The following is a 26,640-nucleotide window of genomic DNA, read 5'->3' on the forward strand; positions in this document are numbered from 1 at the left end:
TTGAGTCCTGTGCTCTGTCCTTAAACATTACTCCAAAGAAGATACACATGTGGTCTAGGAGATGTACATTTTATTATTTATGAGGTTTACATTCTTAATCTCTTTGAGAATCCTTGATGACTAGGTATTCTTTTTGCCTTGGATGAAGACAGACTAGGACTTATGACCAAAGGAGCTAAATGGCCTCTTTGTGTCCCTTCCTTTAACTCAGCAGCAGAATCTTGGATTGCTACATTTTACAACTCAAAGAAAGTACATCCTAACTAATGAGAGGAAGCACATGCCAGAAAAGTTGTGAGAAAGCTTTTATCCCAATGCCTGGAAAAAGCTGGTCTAACTCATCCATTACAGACCAGGGAATGGCCCCTGAGATTCACAGAGCCAAAGAATAAGCTGAGGTGGAAACGGAAGCATCTAAGGGTACTCAGTCTCACCCATCTTGTTTTTCTCACCTTCTTTGAATCAGGCGGCACATCTCAAAAGGTCTCACTTGCAATAGCTCAGATTTTGGCTCCCTTTCCTAGTCACAGACAAATCCCCCTCACTCACAAACCTACTCTAACACAGCAAGATTTGCAGTGCCTTTGCCCCTGATCCTGGATCCTGACCTGTCCTCAGTAGAGGACACTAGGCTCTTCCTGAAGACCACTACAGCAAATTCTTAACCATGGGCCAGTTTATCACTTGGACTGATTTAGAAATTTTGTGAAAGCTGGGGCATTTCTCCAATACTCTGGCACTTTGGCCAGAGTTTCATAGGAGTCAGTCATTTCTTATTTCATTATCTCATTCTCTAGATGGTGGTTTTCTCCTTAAGAAAACTCTAGGATAGCTGCCTTTTTTTTTTCTTCAGGTTGACAATGAGATGCAACTCTAATTCTAATGTGCTTCCTGTTGTGTAAGATTACTGCTTTTTGTTAAAAGAAAGTTTAGTGTGTCGTTTCACAGGTGAAATATTTCTTTACCATTGAAAAGAGTACTGTTTCACAAATTGGGTTGAAGTTTCTTGCCTGCATGGAAGATATTATATGAATTTGAAGTTATAATACCATATATAATTTGATGTCCACATCTCCAAGGGAATGAAGAAAAGCTAGGCTTGAAGTATCTTGAACTACTCAATTTTGAAGTATGAAAGTCATGTATCTGAATTATTTCTAGCATTTTGCAAAGACGGCTGTAGGAATGGAGGAGCTTGTATCGCCGCTAATGTGTGTGCCTGCCCGCAAGGCTTCACCGGGCCCAGCTGTGAAACGGGTAAGACTATCATTCCATCTTCTAGAAAATGAGTTTTTATGCCAATGTACAAAGTAATCCATGAGGAAAATAATGTTTCAAGTTTCAAGTGTCTCTCAAAGCTTGGAACTATTAATAAGGAAGTCCTAGGAGGTAGGACGTGGGAAGTTTCAGTGCTGCATATTCACTGGGCGTTTCCCCAAAGTCGTTCTATAGAGGTTTTGCAGCTATTATAACTAGAAGAATATTGAACATTTATAGAAAGGTGTGTGGATTTTATGACTTCATAATTCATTTTACTCATTTCGAGCCCATTTTTTCTGGGATCTGTATGACTATATTAAAGCACATTGTTCAAGTTCATGGCCAACACACTTCCTAGGACATGCTACCTCCTCCATGCACGTTTGAGAATTTTTTTAAAAAAGTTTTTACCTGAATCATTCAATATTAATTCATTGTTGTTTATTTAAAAAGTACTTAAAGTTTCCTACTTTTTAATTATTCCTAATCCAAGTTCATTTTGAACTCAGTCTGCTGGATACTAATACTAGAAACTAATGTATATATTAAACATTATTTAATATATATATTAAAATATGCCGTGAAAATACTAGCTCTTAACTAAAATCATATCAATAGTAGTTTTGTTGCTTTGGGTAAGTGGGTTCTAATAGTAAATGACCCCAGAATGTCCATTATTCTCCCTAAGAGAAAGCTGCTACCTCTGGTGACTGGTGGTTACCATCTTACATTACTTACCATAAATCTCATTACAATAGATATAGTGCAATTCCTCCTTCCATTCGACCTGCAGAGTCTGTTTTAATAAAGACACTGACAGATAAGAATGTGAGACAGAAAATGTTCTGGACCATTTGGGAAGTGAAAAGTTTCCTGAATAGGTCCTACTACTGTGCATAGAAGGATGCCCACAGAAGGGCTTGTGTCACTAGATTGTTTCTTTCTATAAGTACCTCTCAGTGATGTTCTTCAAACTTCAGTGACTGACTATTTGGTTACAAAGGTATCTAATAGAAAATGGATAGTGTCCATCTTTGATATGCAGGACTCTTTCATAAGGGGATTATTTCCTAAATCAGAAGTTCCCAAACTTAGTGAGCATGTGACTTACCCATAAGTCTTATTAACTTGTTAAATATGCAGATTTCTGGTAATTAACTATCATAGGATTTACTAGATCAAAATCAGGCACTTCTAGTCCAGTCATTCTACAATGTTTCTATCCCATAGTCTCCACCAGTACACCCCAACACGTCAGGTACTGTGGTCCTCCTGTATATCAACACCTGCGGTGACCATATTTCCTGAATACAGTATTTGGTACTGCTTCTGGTGCAGTTGTGATCAGAAATACTGGCTTTTTCATGGCATTGAAATGGTGTATGATTTGGAAATAAAGGCTGTCCCAGAAAATCTGAGATGAATAATGGCCATGCCAAATCTGCGTATCATTCTTCCACTAGGAAAAAAAAAAAGAGGGTTACGTGTGAGATTGTGAAAGTCTGGAATGGTATAAGATTGATCTGAGCAATGTAAAATTTAAAACTAGGGAGTTAAATATAACCCAACAGAATATTTAGCTTTCTCTAATTATCTTTGAACTTTCAGTCTATAAGAAGACAATCCCAGACTTACTCTAAGTAGCTGTCTATAACAGCCAAGGGCTTTGAGAAGGACAAAACAGATATGGGTTCAAAATCTAGTCCTACCATTTACTTGTTATGTGACCTTGGGCAAGTTACATTACTTCTCAGTGTCTTATACTATCTATACATCACCTTACTCTTCACAAGTCTCTTACAAGATAGGTATTACACCCATTTAAAAAAATATATTGGGTTCAGAGTGATTAACTTTTTTCCTAAGGCCATAGAGTTAACAGCTGAATACAAAATACAAAGGTCTTTCTAACTGGCAAACCCAAGCTTTTTATCTATATCAATGTGGTTTTTAAATTTCTTCTGAATTAATTCTAATGACAGAAGAGAGAGAATGTCTTCATCCAGAGCCATCCTGAAAAGGCCCACCAAAAGGGTAAATAAAATTTCATCAAAAACTTATGTTTTTTTCCTAAAAATCCATTCATTTCTATTCCATAACACGTGAAAACATTTAACTTACCTACTACCCTTGAGTTAAGTTGGTGCTCTAAGACAATGGGTCATGGTTTATCTCTGCCTTCTAGCACCTCTTGGCCCAAGACCATATTTCACTATTTGAGAAGCAAGACGTTCCTGCCTCCTATCTGAGAAATTGTCAGGATAACACTTGTTTCAAAGCATCTGTCCCAGTTATTGCTCCAGGTTATATCCTAACCCCTCACCTTACACCTTACACCATTTTTGTTGATGTAGTTATAAATAGAAGTTGTGCCATTTAAAAAATAACTTTGGAGGAGAACCACATGAAATAATCTTTTCACCCATTTATTCAACATTTATTTAGGGTCTTTTATATGCTGAGCACTGAATCTAGAAACAGGATATAGCAGTGAACACAGGTCCTATCTGCATGGAGATTATGATCTAGTTGAGTTAGAGGGACTATAAACAGGAAAATAAATATATATGTAAAATATTGTCAGGTAGTAGTTGCTATAAAGAAAACTAAAGCAGGGGCACCTGGGTGGCTCAGTCGGTTAAGCGTCCGACTTCGGCTCAGGTCATGATCTCACGGTCCGTGAGTTCGAGCCCCGTGTGGGGCTCTGTGCTGACAGCTCAGAGCCTGGAGCCCGTTTCAGATTCTGTGTCTCCCTCTCTCTCTGCCCCTCCCCTGTTCATGCTCTGTCTCTCTCTGTCTCAAAAATAAATAAACATTAAAAAATTTTTTTAAAAATAAAGAAAACTAAAGCAGATAGTGTAAAATTATTTTTATTACCTATAGACTTTACATATGATGAGTATTGTTATTATTGGTATTTACTTCATTAATAAAGGTTGCTAACATCAGCTTCTGTACACGTCCCAAAATTTCAGTGATTAATACAAAAAGTGTTTGCTCACTCACATCTCAGTTTGATATGTCAAATGTGGTGTTGGAGAGAGCTGAGGAGCATTGGGATTGAGCCTGCTTAAGCCAGGGCCCTGGTTGTTGCCATTTGATGAAGTTATGCCCAACACACTGCCTCTAACACCAAAGAGAAGAGGGACCATAGATGTGAAAGCATGGAGAATACATACCCACTGTAACCTCAGACCAGAAGTAACATACATGTCTGTTCCTCTCACATACCATTGGTAAGAACTCATCACATGGACTTGAGGAGTTGAGAAAATGTAGTTCAGCTGAATGTCCAGGAAGATGAAATGGTCTGTGACCATTAGGCCAGTCTTTTGTCTTAGGTGCTGTCTGGCATTGCTATACTATTTACTCTGAACAATCAAACCATTTTCGACATTGTCTCATCTACTCAGCTGGAAGAACTCTGAGTGACTTCCTTCTTTAATCACTGCCTTCTTTCCACCTCTGGTAGGGATCCTTAACTTGGAATTCCTGGACACCTGCAAGTCTCTGGATGCACTTTGGGGGTCCATGAATTCCCTGAATATATGTGCATGTGTACATTTTTCTGCAGAAAGAATTCAGAACTTTTAAAGATTGCAAATGGGTTCTATAATTTCTAAATAGTTATGAACCACTAGGGAGAGAATCTTCCATGATTCATAAAGAGAACTAACTGCTACTTGATTCTATAGAAGGTGATACAAATGTAGATATCCAATACCTTCCAGAGTCTCTTTGGGGACCTTTAATCTCGAGACCCCACACTGAATCCATCATCTCCATGACTCTTGCCTTATCTCTTCTATTCCCGAAACCTGGTTCTTCACTTCTAGTCTTTATTTCAGTGAGTGGCCTTACCCACCAAGTTTTGTTGGCCAACAAACCAAGAATCACCTCCTCCCCCCATCCCTTTTCACTTTCACATCTAATCAAGTCCTTTCGATTCTCTTTACTAGGATCCTTTTTTTTTTTTTTTTTCCATTCTCTCTGGTATTCCTAAACAGTAGTTTAGGGCTCTAGGTTTATCTCTCTCCAGTCCATTCTTCACAGAATATCTGAGCACACATCTGATCGTATCACTCCATAGTAAAAAAAAACAACAACACATTAGCATCCTCCGTTGACCTCACATTTCTTAACATGACCTATATGGCCCTTCAAGATTTGTCTCCTGCTTTTCTACCCAGCTTTCACCCTCTTGTCCCTCTGTCTCCTCACCTCATTTACAGCCCCAAGCATTGACTTTTGTGGACGTAAAGCATGTATCTTGTTCACTTTTGAATCTTCAAAACATAGTATAAGGCCTGCACCTTATTATTCAAGGTGCTCCATGAATATTGGTGAATAAATAAAGACATAAATGAGTGGTCAATTAAATGAGGAGGTAAAAGATGTGCTTGCATCCATATTAGCTGGACTTTATTGAACATTGGTTTAAAGAGGTCTTCAGGGTCATCTGGTCCTAAAGTCTGAGATGGCAGATGAGGTCACTAAGGCACAGAAGGGTGAAGGAACTTATATAAGTTGTTTCATTATAGATACTGATCTGCAATTTAGAACTCAGGTCTTCTGACTCCTAGTCCAGTGTTTCTCTGCTCCTTCCTTCCTTCCCTCCCTCTCCCCTTCCTTCCTTCCTTCCTTCCTTCCTTCCTTCCTTCCTTCCTTCCTTCCTTCCTTCCTTCCTTCCTTTTTCTTTCCATCCTTCTTATGCCATGCTCTATGTCCAGGAATTTATCCTACTATCATCTCTCACGAGGTCTGGGCTTTTTGTTATGCCCACCCCTTCAACTGCCAAATATTCCTGTTGTTGTTATCGGTGAAGACTGTGGCAGTTTTTCTCTCCCAAGGCAGAGAAAGCATCAGGACTGTCAAGATTTGTAAGTGTAGGAATGGCCTAAATTTTGGCCTGCTGGAGCTGGATACTGCCTGATAGCTTAGAAAGGGGACTGATTTCCTGGCCCCAGTGGCCCTCTGTTGAGCCCTCACAATGGAATTGCTGAGCATGAAGTAATAGGATTTACTAGTTTCTTGAAAGACAGTCTAAATATGCATGACATTTACCAACCCTCGTTACTATATTGAGGTCTCCCCTGTACCCCCTCCCCTTAATTTATTTATTCTATTTCTGCATCAGTGTATCTTAGTGGAATGGTTGAATCTACTTACCAACTTCACAAAGAGGCTGTTATGTATATCTTCTGAGTAAAATTAATTTTTCATGGCCTTCTTTTTTAGCCACTGTGTAAAATCACCCACATGTACAGCATAACTTCATTTTTAATTAAACATCCTAATATTCCATCAGGTGTTTAACTTGGATTTAGCTGGGTGATTATTTCTTGGATAACTCAATAAAATGTATTAGAAACCTATGCGCTGAGGTTTAACAGCTCTTTCATTGCCATACTGTATTTATTGCACAATCACTAAACCTCAGCAAACATGTGTCTGATGATCTGATTAATATGCAAAGCTGTCTTAGTGTACTGAAAATAAATCTTTCAGTCATGATTTAAAGCATAACTCTAAAAGATGTGAGAGTCTCCTATAAGTAACTGCCAACTTAAATCAAATTAAAACGTTTATAACTGGGAAAAAGTTGGTATCAAATGGCAACGCTAAAAAAAGATATGCTGTGATATCAAAGAAAAGGAGATCAGACGGTTTGGTGATAAATGGCTTTTTTTTTCGGTGTGTAAAATAATGGGTTTCTTAGCCCCAGATCAAAACATGAGATGGGATTTTAATTATTTTTAGTGAGTATTTAAATGAATATAAACTCAAGTTGCATTCCTGTTTGTGTAGCTTTTTAATATCTGTAGTTTCAAAATGATAAAAATTAAGCATGAGGCTTATATGAATGTTGCTTTACTTCAAAGGTAACTATATTGATTGAGGCTGATTGATTTTTAAAAGTCTACATTATTACTGTTATAGTGTAGGTAGTAAAAATCCTTTAATTCATTTATACTAACAAAGTTATTTTGCTAGTAGTAGGTACAGTTAGCATTTATTATTAATGTCAAATTGTATTATATTTCCTGATATGGTTAAATTAGCACATTTTTCACCATTAACAGAACATATTGATTTAGTTTCATGATCATGTAGCTTTCTTTTAAAGGCATATTTTTCAGAAGCTTACATTATTTTATATCATTTTACGTGCAAAGACAAAAAATTCAGAAACAAGGGAAAATTCAAAACATTTCTGATATAGCATACCTTTTTTCCCCCAAAATGACTCAGAGTGAAATTCTAGTACCAAAACGTGTATCTTTTTTGTGGGAGAAGAGGAGAATTTTAGTAAAAATTTGGAGATAATACAGTTAATAGGGAAAGAAAAACTTTAGCTACCTTTGCTTTACTAGTAAGGATGATCTTTTTTAGTATTCTTTTGAATTTATTTCACTCTAACTAAATACAAATTTTACATATATAAATCATTAAATAAACTTTATTGTAATAAAGAAAACCTGGGATGAAGGAAGTTCACTTTCTGATCCTTCACAGTGTCTGTTAAAATCACTTTTTCAGGGGCGCCTGGGTGGCTCAGTCGGTTAAGCGTCCGACTTCGGCTCAGGTCACAATCTCACAGTCCATGAGTTCGAGCCCCGCATCGGGCTCTGGGCTGATGGCTCAGAGCCTGGAGCCTGCTTCCGATTCTGTGTTTCCCTCTCTCTCTGCCCCTGCCCCGTTCACACTGTGTCTCTCTCTGTCTCAAAAATAAATAAACGTTAAAAAAAAAAATCACTTTTTCAGATTTGAATTGCTCAAGGGAAGAGACAAGACACAGAACCAATCATTTGGTGTCTTGCGTAATGTGGGATCCATACCCATGGAGGGATCTGTTAATTTCCCTAAGATAGAATCTCCAGTCATACTTGCTAAGATGCTTCTGGTCTTTAAACTCGGTATCTAATGATAAAGTGATTGTATTGCATTTGATGGATGAATGTGTTTTCATGGACTTTGGATAAATTAGGGATTTAGGTCTCAATGTGACTTTTTCTTATCATAAATTTTAAAAAGGAAAAAGAAGAAGAAACCAAAGAACTCTCACTGTAGGCTTTTTGACCATGCACTGCTTATGGCTTAACTTGAGTACTTAAGGTATACCTTCTTTTTATGTAGGTGATCCTGAATTTTTTTTAAATAACTCTTTAGTTGATTAATATTATCCCAAGCCCTGGTCTTCTTGGAAACATTTAACATAGTGGTCAAGAATATAAAAATTGAAGTTAGAGAGACATCAACCGGCATGAGTCCTAGCTCTACTGTTGACTAGCTGTGTGACCTTTTCTATGTTACTTCATTTTTCTATGCCTTTATTGTCATATGTATGAAATGAAGGATGATAATAATATCTGCCTTGTGGGTTTGTTCTGGAAATTAAGTTGAATAATGCAAGTAAGGCATACCACATCATTCTGGAATGTGATAAGTAATGAATGATACCTGATGTGATTGTATTGTACATTGTGAGTAAAATTTTATGTACAGAAATATTTGAAGCTTTTGTACTCCTTTGAGTTAGCTGGAGATACCCTGAGATATATAAAGTAAGGGTTAAGAAAAAGAAATGACTCTAGTTTTCCTGATTCACTTATAAACCAATTTTAAGTATAGTTTTACTACATTTTAATGCTGTAAAATCTTTAATGTAGCAATTTGCATTCTTTACTTTTACTTAAAATTGCTTTTAGTTCTAATGCAAATCTTAAAAATTCATGTTTTATGGAAATATAAGTCTTTGTACTATTCAAAAAAGTAGTTAAAAGTTCTCAGTGTTAAATCTCAAAGTCATTTTTCCAAGTCCTTCAGGTTAATTGGAAAAAATCTTACTCTTTCCATGTATCAGTCATATATAATAGATAACAATTCTGATGGGGAAATAGTTCAGACTCTTTTATTGTAAGGCCTACTTAATTAACATTGGAAATGAGGACACATCATGGAGTTTATGTAAGGGGAAAAAATAGCTTTCAAGCTGTTAGAGGGCAGGTCTCCAAGAAAAAAGACTAGTGGAATTATTTTGGAATTTGGAAAAGATCTTCACTTTCGCTTTAAAAATATTAATGATTTTTTTCAATGGTGTCTTATGAATATATTTATTATGTTATATTATGTCCTTGAATTCCTAAAAGCCATTCCCCCCCTTATGTTTTCTTACTTGAGACAAAATCATTTTTATATTTTTATTTGATATAATTCTAAAAATAACTGCATACTTCATTAATATTTTCAACAAGTAGCATATGTATATGGTATAAAATTTTAAAAGACAAAGATCATACAATGAAAAGTAAATTTTCTTTGTACCCTTTTACCAATCATTTCTTCCTCCCCACTTTAACAATATATCTTGGGATTCATATTATCATTACATCCTCACTAGACAGAATGATTCAAATAAGAAAACATCTTAGAGGAGCCTGCTGTCATTCAAATAGCAGACTTTTAACTTGTAACTCTATGGTTACTAATAAGAACGCATATCTTGAGGACCAGATCTTTCTCTTCCTTTGGGCATCCCTATGGTGGAAATGTTCTGTAAACTAAATTTAAAAATTCTAATTTTTTTACCTAGATAAGCTGATGAACTTTTATTGATTACAGATATAAGGAGAACAGACTTGATATCCTGAAGAAACATTACAATGTGATAAAGACATGATATTTGGGTCTTAGTCTTCTTTCATTCAGAATATATCAAGGATGCAATGTTTAATGATACTCAAATTATTTTTGTTTCTTGCGTTCTATTTCTTTCTTCTGTATGTTATTTCTTCCTTCCTGAAGGACCTATGTTAGTATTCTCTTGTGGTAGATCTGTTAGTGGCAAACTCTCAGTATTGGTCTGAAATGTGCTTTATGCCATTTTTACTCTTAGGTTAGTTAGGTGTTGATTTCTATATTGTTCTCTCTAGAAGAACTGTGAAGGAAGTATTCCATTGCTTTTCCAGCCTCAGGTTTCTGTTGAGAAGTCTACTGTCAGTTCGATTGTAATTCATTTGGAAAAAAATTTTTGCTCTATTTGCTTTGAAGATCCCCCTTTCCTTGGGGTTTGTGGTTTAAATGCTTTGAGCCTAGGGATGAATTTATTTTTACTTATCTTGCTCAAGGATTCTTCAGATTATTGAATTGGAAGAGTCATCTTTTTCATCCATTTTGGAAAACATATAGTCTTTATCTCCTCAAATATTGTGTCTCTCTCATTCTTTTTATTCTTTCCTCCTGGTTTTCCTATTGGATAGATGTCGGCGCTTTTCTTTGTAAGTTTCTTCTACTTCCTTTGGTATTTTCCATCTCTTTATCCCTCAGTGCTGTGCCCTTTGCGATTTCTTCATATCTATTCCCCAGTCTATCAGTTATCTCTTCAGCTTTGTCTAATCCTTTGTTTAGCTGACCCATTGAGTTTTTTTTTAGTTCAATACCTGCCCTTTTCATTTCTAAGAGTTCTCTTTTTCAGATTTTTAGTACTTCTCCCCTTTGTTCTTATTCTTTTCTTGTGATTTTGATTCCTTCTTTTAAGTCTTTAATCATTTTAAACATGCTTACATTACATTGTAATCTTTATCCATCTGCAGTTGAAGGGGCTCTAAATCTGCCTATTCTTATGCTTGCTGACTCTTGCCCATGATGTAGTATTTCCTAGTGTGTTTTATACTTTTGATGTCTGACCTTATCTTCTTTGAAGATTTACCTGTGAAACCTGAGGTCTTTTCTCTCCAGAGAAATTTTGCAGGTATGCCAGGAATATTACAACTGATATTTGTATTGATTTCTTTGCCAAGTGGTATACCACACTAGTGACGTAAATTTGAATTTTAAAACTCTGTAAGAGAAACATTTTTTTCTCCCCAGCCAAGTATAGGCAAAAATAGAGTGTCTCCCCATAGTCTCTTGTGCTAGAGGGTGTTTTATTTGTGTGTGTGTTTGTATCCTACACTCAAACTGAAGAGGAGCCCTTTAAGGATCCTGCTTTGTGCTGAAGTCTTGGACCTTATATAGGACCAAGTCCTCTCTGCTGTCACTGTGTGAGTCATAAAATCCAAATCTGGTATTCAGCTTCCTCATGGGCTATATAGGAATTTCCATTTTTTTAAATGAGGTAAGTTATGAATTTAATATGATACATTTTTAAGCCATGTGCTTGTAGAAAGATTTTTAGGTTATGCAGTTCTCAGTATTGCTGGAATTGGAAAGAAAGTTACATAAGTATGATTTTGTTGATGCTCTTTGGAGCAAAAAATTCTGGTCACTTATAAATCTGCAGACATTGAGGGGAAATTCATGGTGGCACAGTGAAAATGGGTGGAACATGGGAAGAAACAATAGGAAGAGGACCAACTTTATGGAATTTACTAGGAATGGAGCTGGGGATGTGGCTACTTTTTTTTAATATCTTTATTTATTTTTTAGAGATTTTTTAGAGGTGGGGGAGGGACAGAGAGAGAGGGAGACACAGAATTTGAAGCAGGCTCTAGGCTCTGAGCTGTCAGCACAGAGCCTGACATGGGGCTCAAACTCATGAACCAGGAGATCATGACCTGAGCTGAAGTCAGACACTTAACCGACTGAGCCACCCAGGTGCCCCGTGGCTACTTCTTTCTCTTCACTAAACTGCTGATGTTTCTGAGAAGAGTCTGTACTTCTTCCTAAAGGGCTCTTATCAACGGTCAGTTTCCATTTCTTTCTTCATATAAGCTTTCCAGAAGAAACCATGGAGATACAGGTACAATAAACCCATAACAATCAGCTTTTTTTTTTTTTCCATAACAATCAGCTTTATCCACTGATAGGTGACTCTTCCTTAAGAACTCGCTGTTTTTTGAGAGAATAAAATATATTCTAGGTAATTTTTTTTTTTGGTTTAAATGAAAATGTGGTGCACAGGGATGGAGTTAATCAAATATAGGTTTAGAGTCAAGCCAAAGAAGATGAATCAAATTTGCAAATAACATGAATTGGGAAGGGTAGTTAATAGGACAAAAGACAACAAAGATTCAAAGTTATTCAGATTTCAGGAACAATGGGAATGAATGAGCACTATGCCATATAACACACAGGTAAAAGTATCTCTTTTAGTTGTCCCTCTTGCAGCTCAAATCAAGCCACACTGCTTCTACCAGTTTTATTTTGAGGTGCTTAATTCTGATCTCTTACATCTTGGGCCTACGTTCATTGTGTCCTTTGCCATACCCTTGTTTTTCTTCTTTAGTTGGCCTCCCTCACTCCACTTCCTTTTTCCTCCATTCCCTTCCACTGGAGGATGTGTTCCTTGAAAGTAGAGGTGAAACCTACAATTTCTCATTTTTCAAATTTTTTTTTCAACGTTTTTTATTTATTTTTGGGACAGAGAGAGACAGAGCATGAACGGGGGAGGGGCAGAGAGAGAGGGAGACACAGAATCGGAAACAGGCTCCAGGCTCCGAGCCATCAGCCCAGAGCCCGACGCGGGGCTCGAACTCACGGACCGCGAGATCGTGACCTGGCTGAAGTCGGACGCTTAACCGACTGCGCCACCCAGGCGCCCCTACAATTTCTCATTTTTCATAGGGCTTAGCATCACGTTTTTCATTGAGTAGGCAGGCAATAAATATTAATAAAATGTAAGTACACTCTTGCCTTTGGGTTAAAAAAACAATTGCACACAATAGAGAACTTTAATAGTTTCATGATTTCTTTGACTGCTGATTCCAAGTATGAACCCAAAGTATAAGGTGCTAGCTGTAAAAGAAAATGCATATTTAGCCTGTGTTAGTACAGAGTGTACAAAACAATATAAGTAATAGTCTCCCTGAATTCTGTATACTTATTCCACAATGGAATGTTGTATCCACTTTGGCCAGAAGATTTTTAGAGGTTATTGACAAATGGGAGTGTGATCAGGAAAAAATTAGCTGGGAGATGAAAGCTGTAGTGGATATAAGAGGATAGCTGAATAAACCTGAGGTGTTTGACAAAGAAATGAAACAAATAAGAAAACTAAAAGGCAGCATGAAGGGATAAACTAATATGTGGATTTTGGATTAGATTATTATGCGTAGCTCTGGTGTACAAAACTAGTAAATTTGCCAGGAGGTGAGTTTGAGCTTCAAATAAGAAATAAGCTGATCACAAGAACTGTGTGAAAATGGGATGGACCAGCCTGCATGTTCAAATAGAGTCTAGAGGACCCAGTGTTAGAAGCACGAATGTCCCAAAGGGCTTCCCCACTGAATCTTGATGGCCTTGTTTATGGGGGTAACCTAGGACTCCTATTTCAATTTTTCATAATAGTAGCTACTTTAACTGCATGTCTAAAGGCACTTCTTGTAATCATAAGGAGGCAGTGTAGCTTAATGGCTAAGAGTTTGAGAGTGAGCTTAGAAAATGACTGTCTGTGTATAATTCCAGGCTCTGCCACTGACTACCTGTGTGGACTAGGGCAAGTTACTTAATTTTTATGTGTGTCAATTTCTTTGTTTTAAAATGGAATAATAATACCTGTTTTATTGCATTATTGAGGAGATTACATGAGTTAATATATACAGTTACAGCAGTGGTTCAGTAAATGATAGCTATCATTATGACCTTCCTCCTAATCCCTACAATAACCCTCCAAAGTAGTCATTATTACCTGATGAGGAAACTGAGGTTCAAAAAGATTAAATAATTGGCCCTGGGCCACATAGCCAGTGATGTGGGAGAAAAGGAATCATGCCCAGGGCTGATGAATTAATCTGTGCTCTTTCTGTTCTGATATTTGGCCTTCACCACACCATACAGATGATTGAATGCCTCTGAAATGGCAGCAAACTTTATGGAATAAAAGTGCCAAATTATCCAAATTAAACATTTATTAAGCTCCTGTGCACGCACAACACAACGTGACGTGTATGGAGATGCAGAAAGTAAAATGAGGTTCTTTTCTCTTGGGAGTTTATATCTCTGTCTAATGCACAGGGGAGCATCTTACCTAAATATCAAGGAAAGAACAGGTGGGTTCAAAAATAATAGTAATACCTTTTAAGTGATTGCTAACTACTAATCTTGTCTGGTATGGCAACCCTAAATGAAATTGCTCTTCAGAAGAATGAATTCTGGAGCTGTAAATACCAGCAGCTGTAATTTACAGGGGAAAGGCTGCCCAATAAACTCTTACTGGTGGGACCTGGGAGGCAAGCAAACAGCTGATTAAACGTGTGAAAAGTATACTCTCAAGTGTTAGGGTTTTCGTTGCTGATTTTCTCAATATTCATGTCTGAAGATGATTATAAGGCTAGGTAAGAATGAACTTGGGCCTCTAGTTTAATAGAAAGCCTGAACAAAACAAGTTAAAGGAATTCTCTGATATTCTTAGTCTTTTAAGATGTGTAACTCTTTCTCGTCCTTCTTAGATGAGGTGTGTTTTCATTTGCTTTGAGCAACTTTTAAAATATAAATCACTCACTCCAGCATGTTTCTTTCCTTCAGATTTTAGAAGGCCCAACTCTAGTCTTAAAATTAACCTTACCTTTGTCCTTTTTACATAGAGCTGAGTATATTTTTACTACTTATCATTCTTTTTACCGATGTTTCATTCAAGGAAAATAAAAGCAGCTGACTGCAATTTTTTTTTACTTGAAAATCAATCAGTACAATGGACTCTGTAAACATGACAACTTATTATTCGTTATGATCTTCTTAGTTTTGACCATTTATAACCAAAAGAAATTAATTAAAACATAGATGCCTATAAACAGTACTGAAGAAGCAAGAATCAAGAGTAAATTTCATAGTGCAGGAGGCAAAGCTTTTAGTCAAAGAACGACGGGAAGGGGATGCTTTCCATAAATCATAAAACTTAATTAAAAACCAAAGAGCACTGAATCAGTTACACAGATAATTTTGTACCCTACATGGCATGAGAGGCAAGATTTAGTAAGTGTCTAAAATCAATTAGATTAGAAATCAATCAGCTAATTTTAGTAGGAGCAAAATGGGGGGGTTATAAGATTTTGTTAGAATTATTAGTAAATTTGTAATATATTATTTGAGATATGGATCTTCAAGTTTACATTCTTGAAAGGTAAATACTGGCATACCCCATTTTATTGTGCTTTGCCTTATTGCACTTCACAGATAGGGTGTTTTGTTTTGTTTTGTTTTGTTTTTACAAATTGAAGGTTTGCAGCTACCCTGTGTCAAGCAAGTGTATCGGCACCATTGTTCCAACAGCATTTCATCACTTTGTGGTAAATTGTATCATATTTTGGTAATTCTCATGCTATTCCAAGCTTTATCACAATTATTATGTTTGTTAGGGTGATCTGTGATTAATGATGTTTGATGCTACTATTTTAATTGTTTTGGGCCACCATGAACCTCCCCCATACAAAACAGCGAAATTAGCTGATAAATGTGTGTGTTCTGAATGCTTCACTGACCTACTATTCCCCAATCTCTCTCCCTCTCCTTTGGCCTCCCCATTCCCTGAGACGCGACCATATTGCAGCTAGGCTAATTAATAATCCTACAATGGCGTCTTAGGTGTTCAAGTGAAAGAGTCACATCTCTCTCACTTTAAATCAAATACTAGAAATGATTATAGAAGTGAGGAAGGCATATCAAAAACCAAGATAGATTGAAAGTTAAGCCCCTTGTGCCAAATAGTCAAGTTGTGAAAGCAAAGGAAAAGTTCTTGAAGGAAATTAGAAGTACTACTCTAGTGAACACATGATTGATAAAAAAGCAGAACAGGGGCGCCTGGGTGGCTCAGTCGGTTAAGCGTCCGACTTCAGCTCAGGTCACAATCTCGCGGTCCGTGAGTTCGAGCCCCGCATCGGGCTCTGGGCTGATGGCTCAGAGCCTGGAGCCTGCTTCCGATTCTGTGTCTCCCTCTCTCTCTGCCCCTCCCCCGTTCATGCTGTGTCTCTCTCTGTCTCAAAAATAAATAAATGTTAAAAAAAAAAAAAAAAAGCAGAACAGCCTTTCTGCTGATATGGAGAAAGTTTTAGTGGTCTGGATAGATCATAACATAAATGTAAAAGTGCAAAATAAAGCAGCATGTGCTGATGTATAAGCTGCAACAAGTTATCCAGAAGATCTGGTTAAGATAATTAATGAAGATGGCCACACTGTACAGATTTGTAACATTGAGGAAACAGCCTTTTATTGGAAGAAGATGCCATCTGAGACTTTCATAGCTAGAGAGGAGGAGTCAATGCCTGGCTTCAAAGGTCAGACTGACTTACTAGCAGCTAATGTAGCTGGTCACTTTTAGTTGAAGCCAGTGCTCATTTACCGTTCCAAAAATCCCAAGGCCCTTAAGAATTACATTAAATCTACTCTGCCTGTACTCTGTAAATGAAACAATGCCTGGATGATAGCACATCTGTTTACAATATAGTTTATAGAATTTTTGTTTGTTTTCTTTATGAAATATTTTAAGTCCACTGTTAAGACATACAAATAAGGAAAAAAATCCTCTCAAAATGTTTCTTCTCATTGACAATTCACCTAGTCATGCAAGAGCTCTAGTAAAGGTGTACAATGAGATTAATGTGGTTTTCACCCCTGCTAACACAGAACCCATTCTGCAACCCATGGATCAAGGAGTGATTCTGACTTTCAAGTCTTCTTGTTTAAGAAATACATTTTGCAAGGCTATAGCTGCCATAGATAGTGATTCTTCTGATGGATCTGCACCAAGTACATCAAAAACTTTATGGAAAAGATTCATCATTCTAGGTGCCATTAAGAGCATTTGTAATTCATGGAAAGAGGTCAGAATTTCAACATGAATAAGATTTTGGAAGAAGTTGATTTCAGTGCTCAAGGATGACTTTGAGGGGTTCAAGACTTCAGTGGAGAAAGTCACTGTAGATGTGGTGGAAATAACAAGAGAACTAGAATTACAAGTGAAGCCTGAAGATGTGACTGAATTGCTGCTATCTCATGATAAAACCTGAATGGGGGAGGAGTTGGTTCTTATGCATGAGCAAAGGAAGTGGTTTCTTGAGATGGAGTCTACTCCTAGTGAGGATGCTGTGAAGATTGTTGAAATGATAACAAAGGATTTAGAGTATTACTTAAACTTAGTTGACAGAGTAACAGCAGAGTTTGAGAGGATCGACTCCCAATTTTGAAAGAGTTTCTACTGTGGATAAAATGCCATCAAACCACATCACATGCTAAAGAGAAATCGTTCATGAAAGAGTCAATCGGTATGGCAAACTTGATTGTTGTCTTATTTTAAGAAATTGCCACAGCCACCCCAACCTTTAGCCACCACACACTGATCAGTCAGCAGCCATCAGCATCAAGGCAAGACCCTTCTCCAGCAAAAAGATTGAGACTTGCTGAAAGCTCAGATGGTTAGCATTTTTTAGCAATAAAATAGTTTAAGTTACGTACATTGTTTTTTATGACATCATGCTGTTGCACACTTAAGACTACAGTATAGTGTAAACAAACTTTTATATCCACTGGAAACCAAAAAGTTCACTTGACTTACTCTATTATGGTATCCACTTTACTGTAGTAGTCTGGAACCAAGTCTGCAGTATGTCCAAGGTATGCCTATGTAACATATGTTGTACATTTAAAAAAATTTTTTTTTAACATTTATTTTTATTTTTGAGACAGAGAGAGACAGAGCATGAATGGGGGAGGGTCAGAGAGAGGGAGACACAGAATCTGAAACAGGCTCCAGGCTCTGGGCTGTCAGCACAGAGCCCGACGCGGGGCTTGAACTCACGGACCGCGAGATCATGACCTGAGCCGAAGTCGGCCGCTTAACCGACTGAGCCACCCAGGTGCCCCATGTTGTACATTTTTGTACTACACTTGTACTCATTCGCTGTAATATGTTTTTCCAGAAAAGGAGATATATATATATATATATATTTTTTTTTTTTAATCCAAGTAACCACAAATAGGAAACCCAATCGTGGGGTTGGGGGTGGGGGTGAGGCTGAGAAAAATAATGGCTACCTCCTACCTGGCATAACAGGGGGAAAAGGTGGCCCCTACATCCTTGATGGTCAGTACAGGCCCCCCACCCTTTCCCTCTGCTTCAGCATCCCAGGGGCAGGGCCCTACCTTCCCTGGGACTGGGGTGTACTCATTCACTTTAGACCTTACCCTCCACTGGAATGGCTTTCTTCCAAATCACATGTAACTTCTTAATCACTATTTACAAAGTATTCAGATTTCTTGAACTGTGTGCAGCATTTGATATTATTAACCAAATTCTTTTCAGCAACACTCTTTTCCTTTGATTTCTTTGACATGACATTTTCTTCCAGAGTGTAGTATCAACCTCATGTAGTAGGTGTTTTGACTCACATTTGGGGAGGAAAAGATAGAGAAGCAAGTGAATTGTCCATGTGGCATAGCTATCAAATGAAGAGGTTAGAGTTAAACCCAGGGCTCTGTAAATCCAAAGTCCATGTGCAAAACACTGCTCTATATCCCCAGCATGTCAGCCCCTATATAGTTGAGCTTCTACTGCTGTTACTTTTCTGCCTGAGGGCCTTTGTTTGTATTTCTTCTTTCTCTCCTTCTCCTTCTTTTCCCCCTTTTCCCCCCACTCCTTCTCTTCCTTCTTAGCTCCTGAATGTGAAGATTAAATTTCCCACTTGATTATCTCTTTTGTTTCTTAATACTATCTCTTAAGTGGAGCTCAGCCACCCCCAAGTCTTCAAAAGGAGTCATCCTGTCCAGACACCTGCACAGCTTAACTCCCACATCCGAAGGATCTGCTATATACTTCCATTTGGACATTTTGCACTATAGCCTGCTTGTATTACCTGCATCCTGGATGCTTTCCTTTCTCCATGTTGGAATCACCTAGGCATGACAGACCACCATCTCCTGTCGTTTCCTTCGTTTCCCTCAAAGCAACACCAATACAAATAGCGTGTAGTTGAATTTTGACCAAAGTTTTGAGGATAATGGAGGGGAGGGGCCTAAAGAAGAACAAAGCGGAGGCAAAAAATTAAAATGAAATAGAGTTCCCGTTTTTCAAAAACTGCTTTGGCTATTTCTTGACACAGAGTCAGAGGCAGATATTCCATTAAGCTAATGAAGAAGATAAGCTTCTGCTATATTCATCTGACCCTGCTTTTTCCCTCAGAAACATTGGGAGGAGGTGTAGCAATGTGCTCACTTGGTCATATTTTTTGTAAAATTTACAGTAGTTATATATTTTGGTAATGTCTTTTGCCTGAAGGGGTCCTCAAAATTATATTGGCTTCTAGTCCCACAGATCCACTCCTGCACAGAGTTAATTCTTACCAAGCAAGATATCTCCCACCTTAAAGCCCTGGTATCCTTCCATTCTCTCTAGACTCTTCTTTTTCCTAAGACTCTTCTTCTTTCTTTGTAGCTCTCAATTTGAGACCTTTAAATTTCTCTCTCTCTCCTCCCACTCATCCCCTCCCCTTACTTCCCCACCCCCTCATGCGGTGGAAGTAGGGAGAAGGAACATCGGTTCTCATACCCCTATTTTCCAAAACCAAGACCTGTTCCTCTATTATAACACATGCTACTCTCCTGTTGTGTAAAAATGAGTTCAATTATTATTTTGAATTGCCTTTTAAAATTTCCTGACACATCAGCTGGTCATTATTGAAAACTTACCATATGCTAAACATGGTGCTAATTGCTTTACATTTATTAAATCATTTTAATCATAGAAATGACACTCTGGGGTGGTTATAATTATTTCCAATCAAAAACCAATGCTTAATGAGGTTAAATAATGTGTCCAAGTTCACATGGTAGGCATATGGTAGGCTCTCAATTTAGACAGTGATATCTGAGCCCAGATGTGCACTTGTAACCCCTTCTCCCTTTTACCACCCAGATATCACTCTTCTGTGAAACTCTTCTCATTTTGTCCAACTGGAGATATTCTTGCTTTCCTCTCAACGACCATGTTTGTGCCAGCTTTACTCTACTTCTCTCAAATTATCTTATATTGTTATTACTCTTAAAACACAAAAACATAATCTTTTTTTTAATATATGAAATTTATTGTCAAATTGGTTTCCATACAACACCCAGTGCTCATCCCAAAAGGTGCCCTCCTCAATACCCATCACCCACCCTCCCCTCCCTCCCACCCCCCATCAACCCTCAGTTTGTTCTCAGTTTTTAACAGTCTCTTATGCTTTGGCTCTCTCCCACTCTAACCTCTTTTTTTTTTTTTTCCTTCCCCTTCCCCATGGGTTTCTGTTAAGTTTCTCAGGATCACTACATAAGAGTGAAACCATATGGTATCTGCCTTTCTCTGTATGGCTTATTTCACTTAGCATCACACTCTCCAGTTCCATCCACGTTGCTACAAAAGGCCATATTTCATTCTTTCTCATTGCCACGTAGTATTCCATTGTGTATATAAACCACAATTTCTTTATCCATTCACCAGTTGATGGACATTTAGGCTCTTTCCATAATTTGGCTATTGTTGAGAGTGCTGCTATAAACATTGGGGTACAAGTGCCCCTATGCATCAGTACTCCTGTATCCCTTGGATAAATTCCTAGCAGTGCTATTGCTGGGTCATAGGGTAGGTCTATTTTTAATTTTCTGAGGAACCTCCACACTGCTTTCCAGAGCGGCTGCACCAATTTGCATTCCCACCAACAGTGCAAGAGGGTTCCCGTTTCTCCACATCCTCTCCAGCATCTATAGTCTCCTGATTTGTTCATTTTGGCCACTCTGACTGGCATGAGGTGATATCTGAGTGTGGTTTTGATTTGTATTTCCCTGATAAGGAGCGACGTTGAACATCTTTTCATGTGCCTGTTGGCCATCCAGATGTCTTCTTTAAATTTTTTTTTTAACGTTTATTTATTTTTGAGACAGAGAGAGGCAGAGCATGAACGGGGGAGGGGCAGAGAGAGAGAGGGAGACACAGAATCGGAAGCAGGCTCCAGGCTCCGAGCCATCAGCCCAGAGCCCGACGCGGGGCTCGAAATCACGGAGCGCGAGATCGTGACCTGAGCTGAAGTCGGACGCTTAACCGACTGAGCCACCCAGGCGCCCCCCGGATGTCTTCTTTAGAGAAGTGTCTATTCATGTTTTCTGCCCATTTCTTCACTGGGTTATTTGTTTTTCGGGTGTGGAGTTTGGTGAGCTCTTTATAGATTTTGGATACTAGCCCTTTGTCCGATATGTCATTTGCAAATATTTTTCCCATTCCGTTGGTTGCCTTTTTGTTTTGTTGGTTGTTTCCTTTGCTGTGCAGAAGCTTTTTATCTTCATAAGGTCCCAGTAATTCACTTTTGCTTTTAATTCCCTTGCCTTTGGGGATGTGTCGAGTAAGAGATTGCTACGGCTGAGGTCAGAGAGGTCTTTTCCTGCTTTCTCCTCTAAGGTTTTGATGGTTTCCTGTCTCACATTCAGGTCCTTTATCCATTTTGAGTTTATTTTTGTAAATGGTGTGAGAAAGTGGTCTAGTTTCAACCTTCTGCATGTTGTTGTCCAGTTCTCCCAGCACCATTTGTTAAAGAGACTGTCTTTCTTCCATTGGATGTTCTTTCCTGCTTTGTCAAAAATGAGTTGGCCATACGTTTGTGGGTCTAGTTCTGGGGTTTCTATTCTATTCCATTGGTTTATGTGTCTGTTTTTGTGCCAATACCATGTTGTCTTGATGATGACAGCTTTGTACTAGAGGCTAAAGTCTGGGATTGTGATGCCTCCTGCCTTGGTCTTCTTCTTCAAAATTACTTTGGCTATTCGGGGCCTTTTGTGGTTCCATATGAATTTTAGGATTGCTTGTTCTAGTTTCGAGAACAATGCTGGTGCAATTTTGATTGGGATTGCATTGAATGTGTAGATAGCTTTGGGTAGTATTGATATTTTGACAATATTTATTCTTCCAATCCATGAGCAGGGAATGTCTTTCCATTTCTTTATATCTTCTTCAATTACCTGCATAAGCTTTCTATAGTTTTCAGCATACAGATCTTTTACATCTTTGGTTAGATTTATTCCTAGGTATTTTATGCTTCTTGGTGCAATTGTGAATGGGATCAGTTTCTTTATTCGTCTTTCTGTTGCTTCATTGTTAGTGTATAAGAATGTAACTGATTTCTGTACATTGATTTTGTATCCTGCAACTTTGCTGAATTCATGTATCAGTTCTAGCAGACTTTTGGTGGAGTCTATCGGATTTTCCATGTATAATATCATGTCATCTGCAAAAAGCGAAAGCTTGACTTCATCTTTGCCAATTTTGATGCCTTTGATTTCCTTTTGTTGTCTGATTGCTGATGCTAGAACTTCCAGCACTATATTAAACAACAGCGGTGAGAGTGGGCATCCCTGTCGTGTTCCTGATCTCAGGGAAAAAGCTCTCAGTTTTTCCCCATTAAGGATGATGCTAGCTGTGGGCTTTTCATAAATGGCTTTTATGATCTTTAAGTATGTTCCTTCTATCCCGACTTTCTCAAGGGTTTTTATTAAGAAAGGGTGCTGGATTTTGTCAAAGGCCTTTTCTGCATCGATTGACAGGATCATATGGTTCTTCTCTTTTTTTTTGTTAATGTGATGTATCACGTTGATCGATTTGCGAATGTTGAACCAGCCCTGCATCCCAGGAATGAATCCCACTTGATCATGGTGAATAATTCTTTTTATATGCTGTTGAATTCGATTTGCTAGTATCTTATTGAGAATTTTTGCATCCATATTCATCAGGGATATTGGCCTGTAGTTCTCTTTTTTTACTGGGTCTCTGTCTGGTTTAGGAATCAAAGTAATACTGGCTTCATAGAATGAGTCTGGAAGTTTTCCTTCCCTTTCTATTTCTTGGAATAGCTTCAGAAGGATAGGTATTATCTCTGCTTTAAACGTCTGGTAGAACTCCCCTGGGAAGCCATCTGGTCCTGGACTCTTATTTCTTGGGAGATTTTTGATAACCGATTCAATTTCTTCGCTGGTTATGGGTCTGTTCAAGCTTTCTATTTCCTCCTGATTGAGTTTTGGAAGAGTGTGGGTGTTTAGGAATTTGTCCATTTCTTCAAGGTTGTCCAATTTGTTGGCATATAATTTTTCATAGTATTCCCTGACAATTGTTTGTATCTCTGAGGGATTGGTTGTAATAATTCCATTTTCATTCATGATTTTATCTATTTGGGTCATCTCCCTTTTCTTTTTGAGAAGCCTGGCTAGAGGTTTGTCAATTTTGTTTATTTTTTCAAAAAACCAACTCTTGGTTTCGTTGATCTGCTCTACCGTTTTTTTAGATTCTATATTGTTTATTTCTGCTCTGATCTTTATGATTTCTCTTCTTCTGCTGGGTTTAGGCTGCCTTTGCTGTTCTGCTTCTATTTCCTTTAGGTGTGCTGATAGATTTTGTATTTGGTATTTTTCTTGTTTCTTGAGATAGGCCTGGATTACAATGTATTTTCCTCTCAGGACTGTCTTCGCTGCGTCCCAAAGCGTTTGGATTGTTGCTTTTTCATTTTCGTTTGTTTCCATATATTTTTTAATTTCTTCTCTAATTGCCTGGTTGACCCACTCATTCGTTAGTAGGGTGTTCTTTAACCTCCATGATTTTGGAGGTTTTCCAGACTTTTTCCTGTGGTTGATTTCAAGCTTCATAGCACTGTGGTCTGAAAGTATGCATGGTATAATTTCAATTCTTGTAAACTTATGAAGGGCTGTTTTGTGACCCAGTATATGATCTATCTTGGAGAATGTTCCGTGTGCACTCGAGAAGAAAGTATATTCTGTTGCTTTGGGATGCAGAGTTCCAAATATATCTGTCAAGTCCATCTGATCCAATGTATCATTCAGGGCCCTTGTTTCTTTATTGACCATGTGTCTAGATGATCAATCCATTTCTGTAAGTGGGGTGTTAAAGTCCCCTGCAATGACCACATTCTTTTTTTTTTTTTTTTAATTTTTTTTTCAACGTTTTTTATTTATTTATTTATTTATTTTTGGGACAGAGAGAGACAGAGCATGAACGGGGGAGGGGCAGAGAGAGAGGGAGACACAGAATCGGAAACAGGCTCCAGGCTCCGAGCCATCAGCCCAGAGCCTGACGCGGGGCTCGAACTCACAGACCGCGAGATCGTGACCCGGCTGAAGTCGGACGCTCAACCGACTGCGCCACCTAGGCGCCCCAATGACCACATTCTTATCAATAAGGTAGCTTATGTTTATGAGTAATTGTTTTATATATTTGGGGGCTCTGGTATTCGGCGCATAGACATTTATAATTGTTAGCTCTTCCTGATGGATAGACCCTGTAATTATTATATAATGCCCTTCTTCATCTCTTGTTACAGCCTTTAACTTAAAGTCTAGTTTGTCTGATATAAGTATGGCTACTCCAGCTTTCTTTTGGCTTCCAGTAGCATGATAAATAGTTCTCCATCCCCTCACTCTCCATCTAAAGGTGTCCTCAGATCTAAAATGAGTCTCTTGTAGACAGCAAATAGATGGGTCTTGTTTTTTTATCCATTCTGAAACCCTATGTCTTTTGGTTGGCGCATTTAATCCATTTACATTCAGTGTTATTATAGAAAGATACGGGTTTAGAGTCATTGTGATGTCTGTATGTTTTATGCTTGTAGTCATGTCTCTGGTACTTCGTCTCACAGGATCCCCCTTAGGATCTCTTGTAGGGCTGGTTTAGTGGTGACAAATTCCTTCAGTTTTTGTTTGTTTGGGAAGACCTTTATCTCTCCTTCTATTCTAAATGACAGACTTGCTGGATAAAGGATTCTCGGCTGCATATTTTTTCTGTTTAGCACACTGAAGATATCGTGCCAATCCTTTTTGGCCTGCCAAGTTTCAAAAGAGAGATCAGTCACGAGTCTTATAGGTCTCCCTTTATATGTGAGGGCACGTTTATCCCTTGCTGCTTTCAGAATTTTCTCTTTATCCTTGTATTTTGCCAGTTTCACTATGATATGTCGTGCAGATCGATTCAAGTTACGTCTGAAGGGAGTTCTCTGTGCCTCTTGGATTTCAATGCCTTTTTCCTTCCCCAGTTCAGGGAAGTTCTCAGCTATAATTTCTTCAAGTACCCCTTCAGCACCTTTCCCTCTCTCTTCCTCCTCTGGGATACCAATTATGCGTATATTATTTCTTTTTAGTGTATCACTTAGTTCTCTAATTTTCCCCTCATACTCCTGGATTTTTTTATCTCTCTTTCTGCTTCCTCTTTTTCCATAACTTTATCTTCTAGTTCACCTATTCTCTCCTCTGCCTCTTCAATCCGAGCTGTCGTCGTTTCCATTTTGCTTTGCATTTCGTTTAAAGCGCTTTTCAGCTCCTCGTGACTGTTCCTTAGTCCCTTGATCTCTGTAGCAAGAGATTCTCTGCTGTCCTCTATACTGTTTTCAAGCCCAGCGATTAATTTTATGACTATTATTCTAAATTCACTTTCTGTTATATTATTTAAATCCTTTTTGATCAGTTCATTAGCTGTTGTTATTTTCTGGAGATTCTTCTGAGGGGAATTCTTCCGTTTGGTCATTTTGGATAGTCCCTGGAGTGGTGAGGACCTGCAGGGCACTTCCCCTGTGCTGTGGTGTATACCTGGAGTTGGTGGGTGGGGCCGCAGTCCGACCTGATGTCTGCCCCCAGCCCACCGCTGGGGCCACAGTCAGACTGGTGTGTGCCTTCTCTTCCCCTCTCCTAGGGGCGGGATTCACTGTGGGGTGGCGTGGCCCATCTGGTCTACTTGCACACTGCCAGGCTTGTGGTGCTGGGGATCTGGCGTATTAGCTGGGGTGGGTAGGCAAGGTGCACGGGGGCGGGAGGGGCAGGCTTAGCTCGCTTCTCCTTAGGTGATCCACTTCAGGAGGGGCCCTGTGGCAGCGGGAGGGAGTCAGATCCGCTGCCGGAGGTTTGGCTCCGCAGAAGCACAGAGTTGGGTGTTTGCGCGGAGCGAGCAAGTTCCCTGACAGGAACTGGTTCCCTTTGGGATTTTGGCTGGGGAATGGGCGGGGGACATGGCGCTGGCGAGCGCCTTTGTTCCCCACCAAACTGAGCTCTGTCGTCGGGGGGGCTCAGCAGCTCTCCCTCCCTTTGTTCTCCAGCCTTCCCGCTTCCTGAGCAGAGCTGTTAACTTATGACCTCCCAGACGCTAAGTCGCGCTTGCTGTCGGAACACAGTCTGTCCGGCCCCTCCGCTTTTGCCAGCCCGACTCGGGGGCTCTGCTTGGCCGGCGAGCCGCCCCTCCGCCCCGGCTCCCTCCCGCCAGTCCGTGGAGCATGTACCGCCTCGCCGCCCTTCCTACCCTCTTCCGTGGGCCTCTCGTCTGCGCTTGGCTCCGGAGACTCCGTTCTGCTAATCCTCTGGCGGTTTTCTGGGTTCTTTAGGCAGGTGTAGGTGGAATCTAAGTGATCAGCAGGACTCACGGTGAGCCCAGAGACCTCC

The 26,640-nt window shown here is 38.9% G+C and overlaps 1 protein-coding gene across 4 annotated transcripts in view; it reads left to right on the plus strand.

The window, feature by feature from the left end:
- The window catches only part of NELL2 (neural EGFL like 2), a 408,634-nt gene that overhangs the window by 307,278 nt on the left and 74,716 nt on the right, over positions 1-26,640 (plus strand). For all 4 annotated transcript variants that reach the window (XM_058743047.1, XM_058743046.1, XM_058743049.1 and 1 more), the window contains one exon: positions 1,162-1,257. In XM_058743047.1, coding sequence (XP_058599030.1) covers positions 1,162-1,257 — 96 coding nt within the window. The remainder of the gene's footprint in view (positions 1-1,161; positions 1,258-26,640) is intronic.

This window comes from Neofelis nebulosa, chromosome 8, assembly GCF_028018385.1.
Source record: "Neofelis nebulosa isolate mNeoNeb1 chromosome 8, mNeoNeb1.pri, whole genome shotgun sequence".
Classification (NCBI taxonomy): domain Eukaryota; kingdom Metazoa; phylum Chordata; class Mammalia; order Carnivora; family Felidae; genus Neofelis; species Neofelis nebulosa.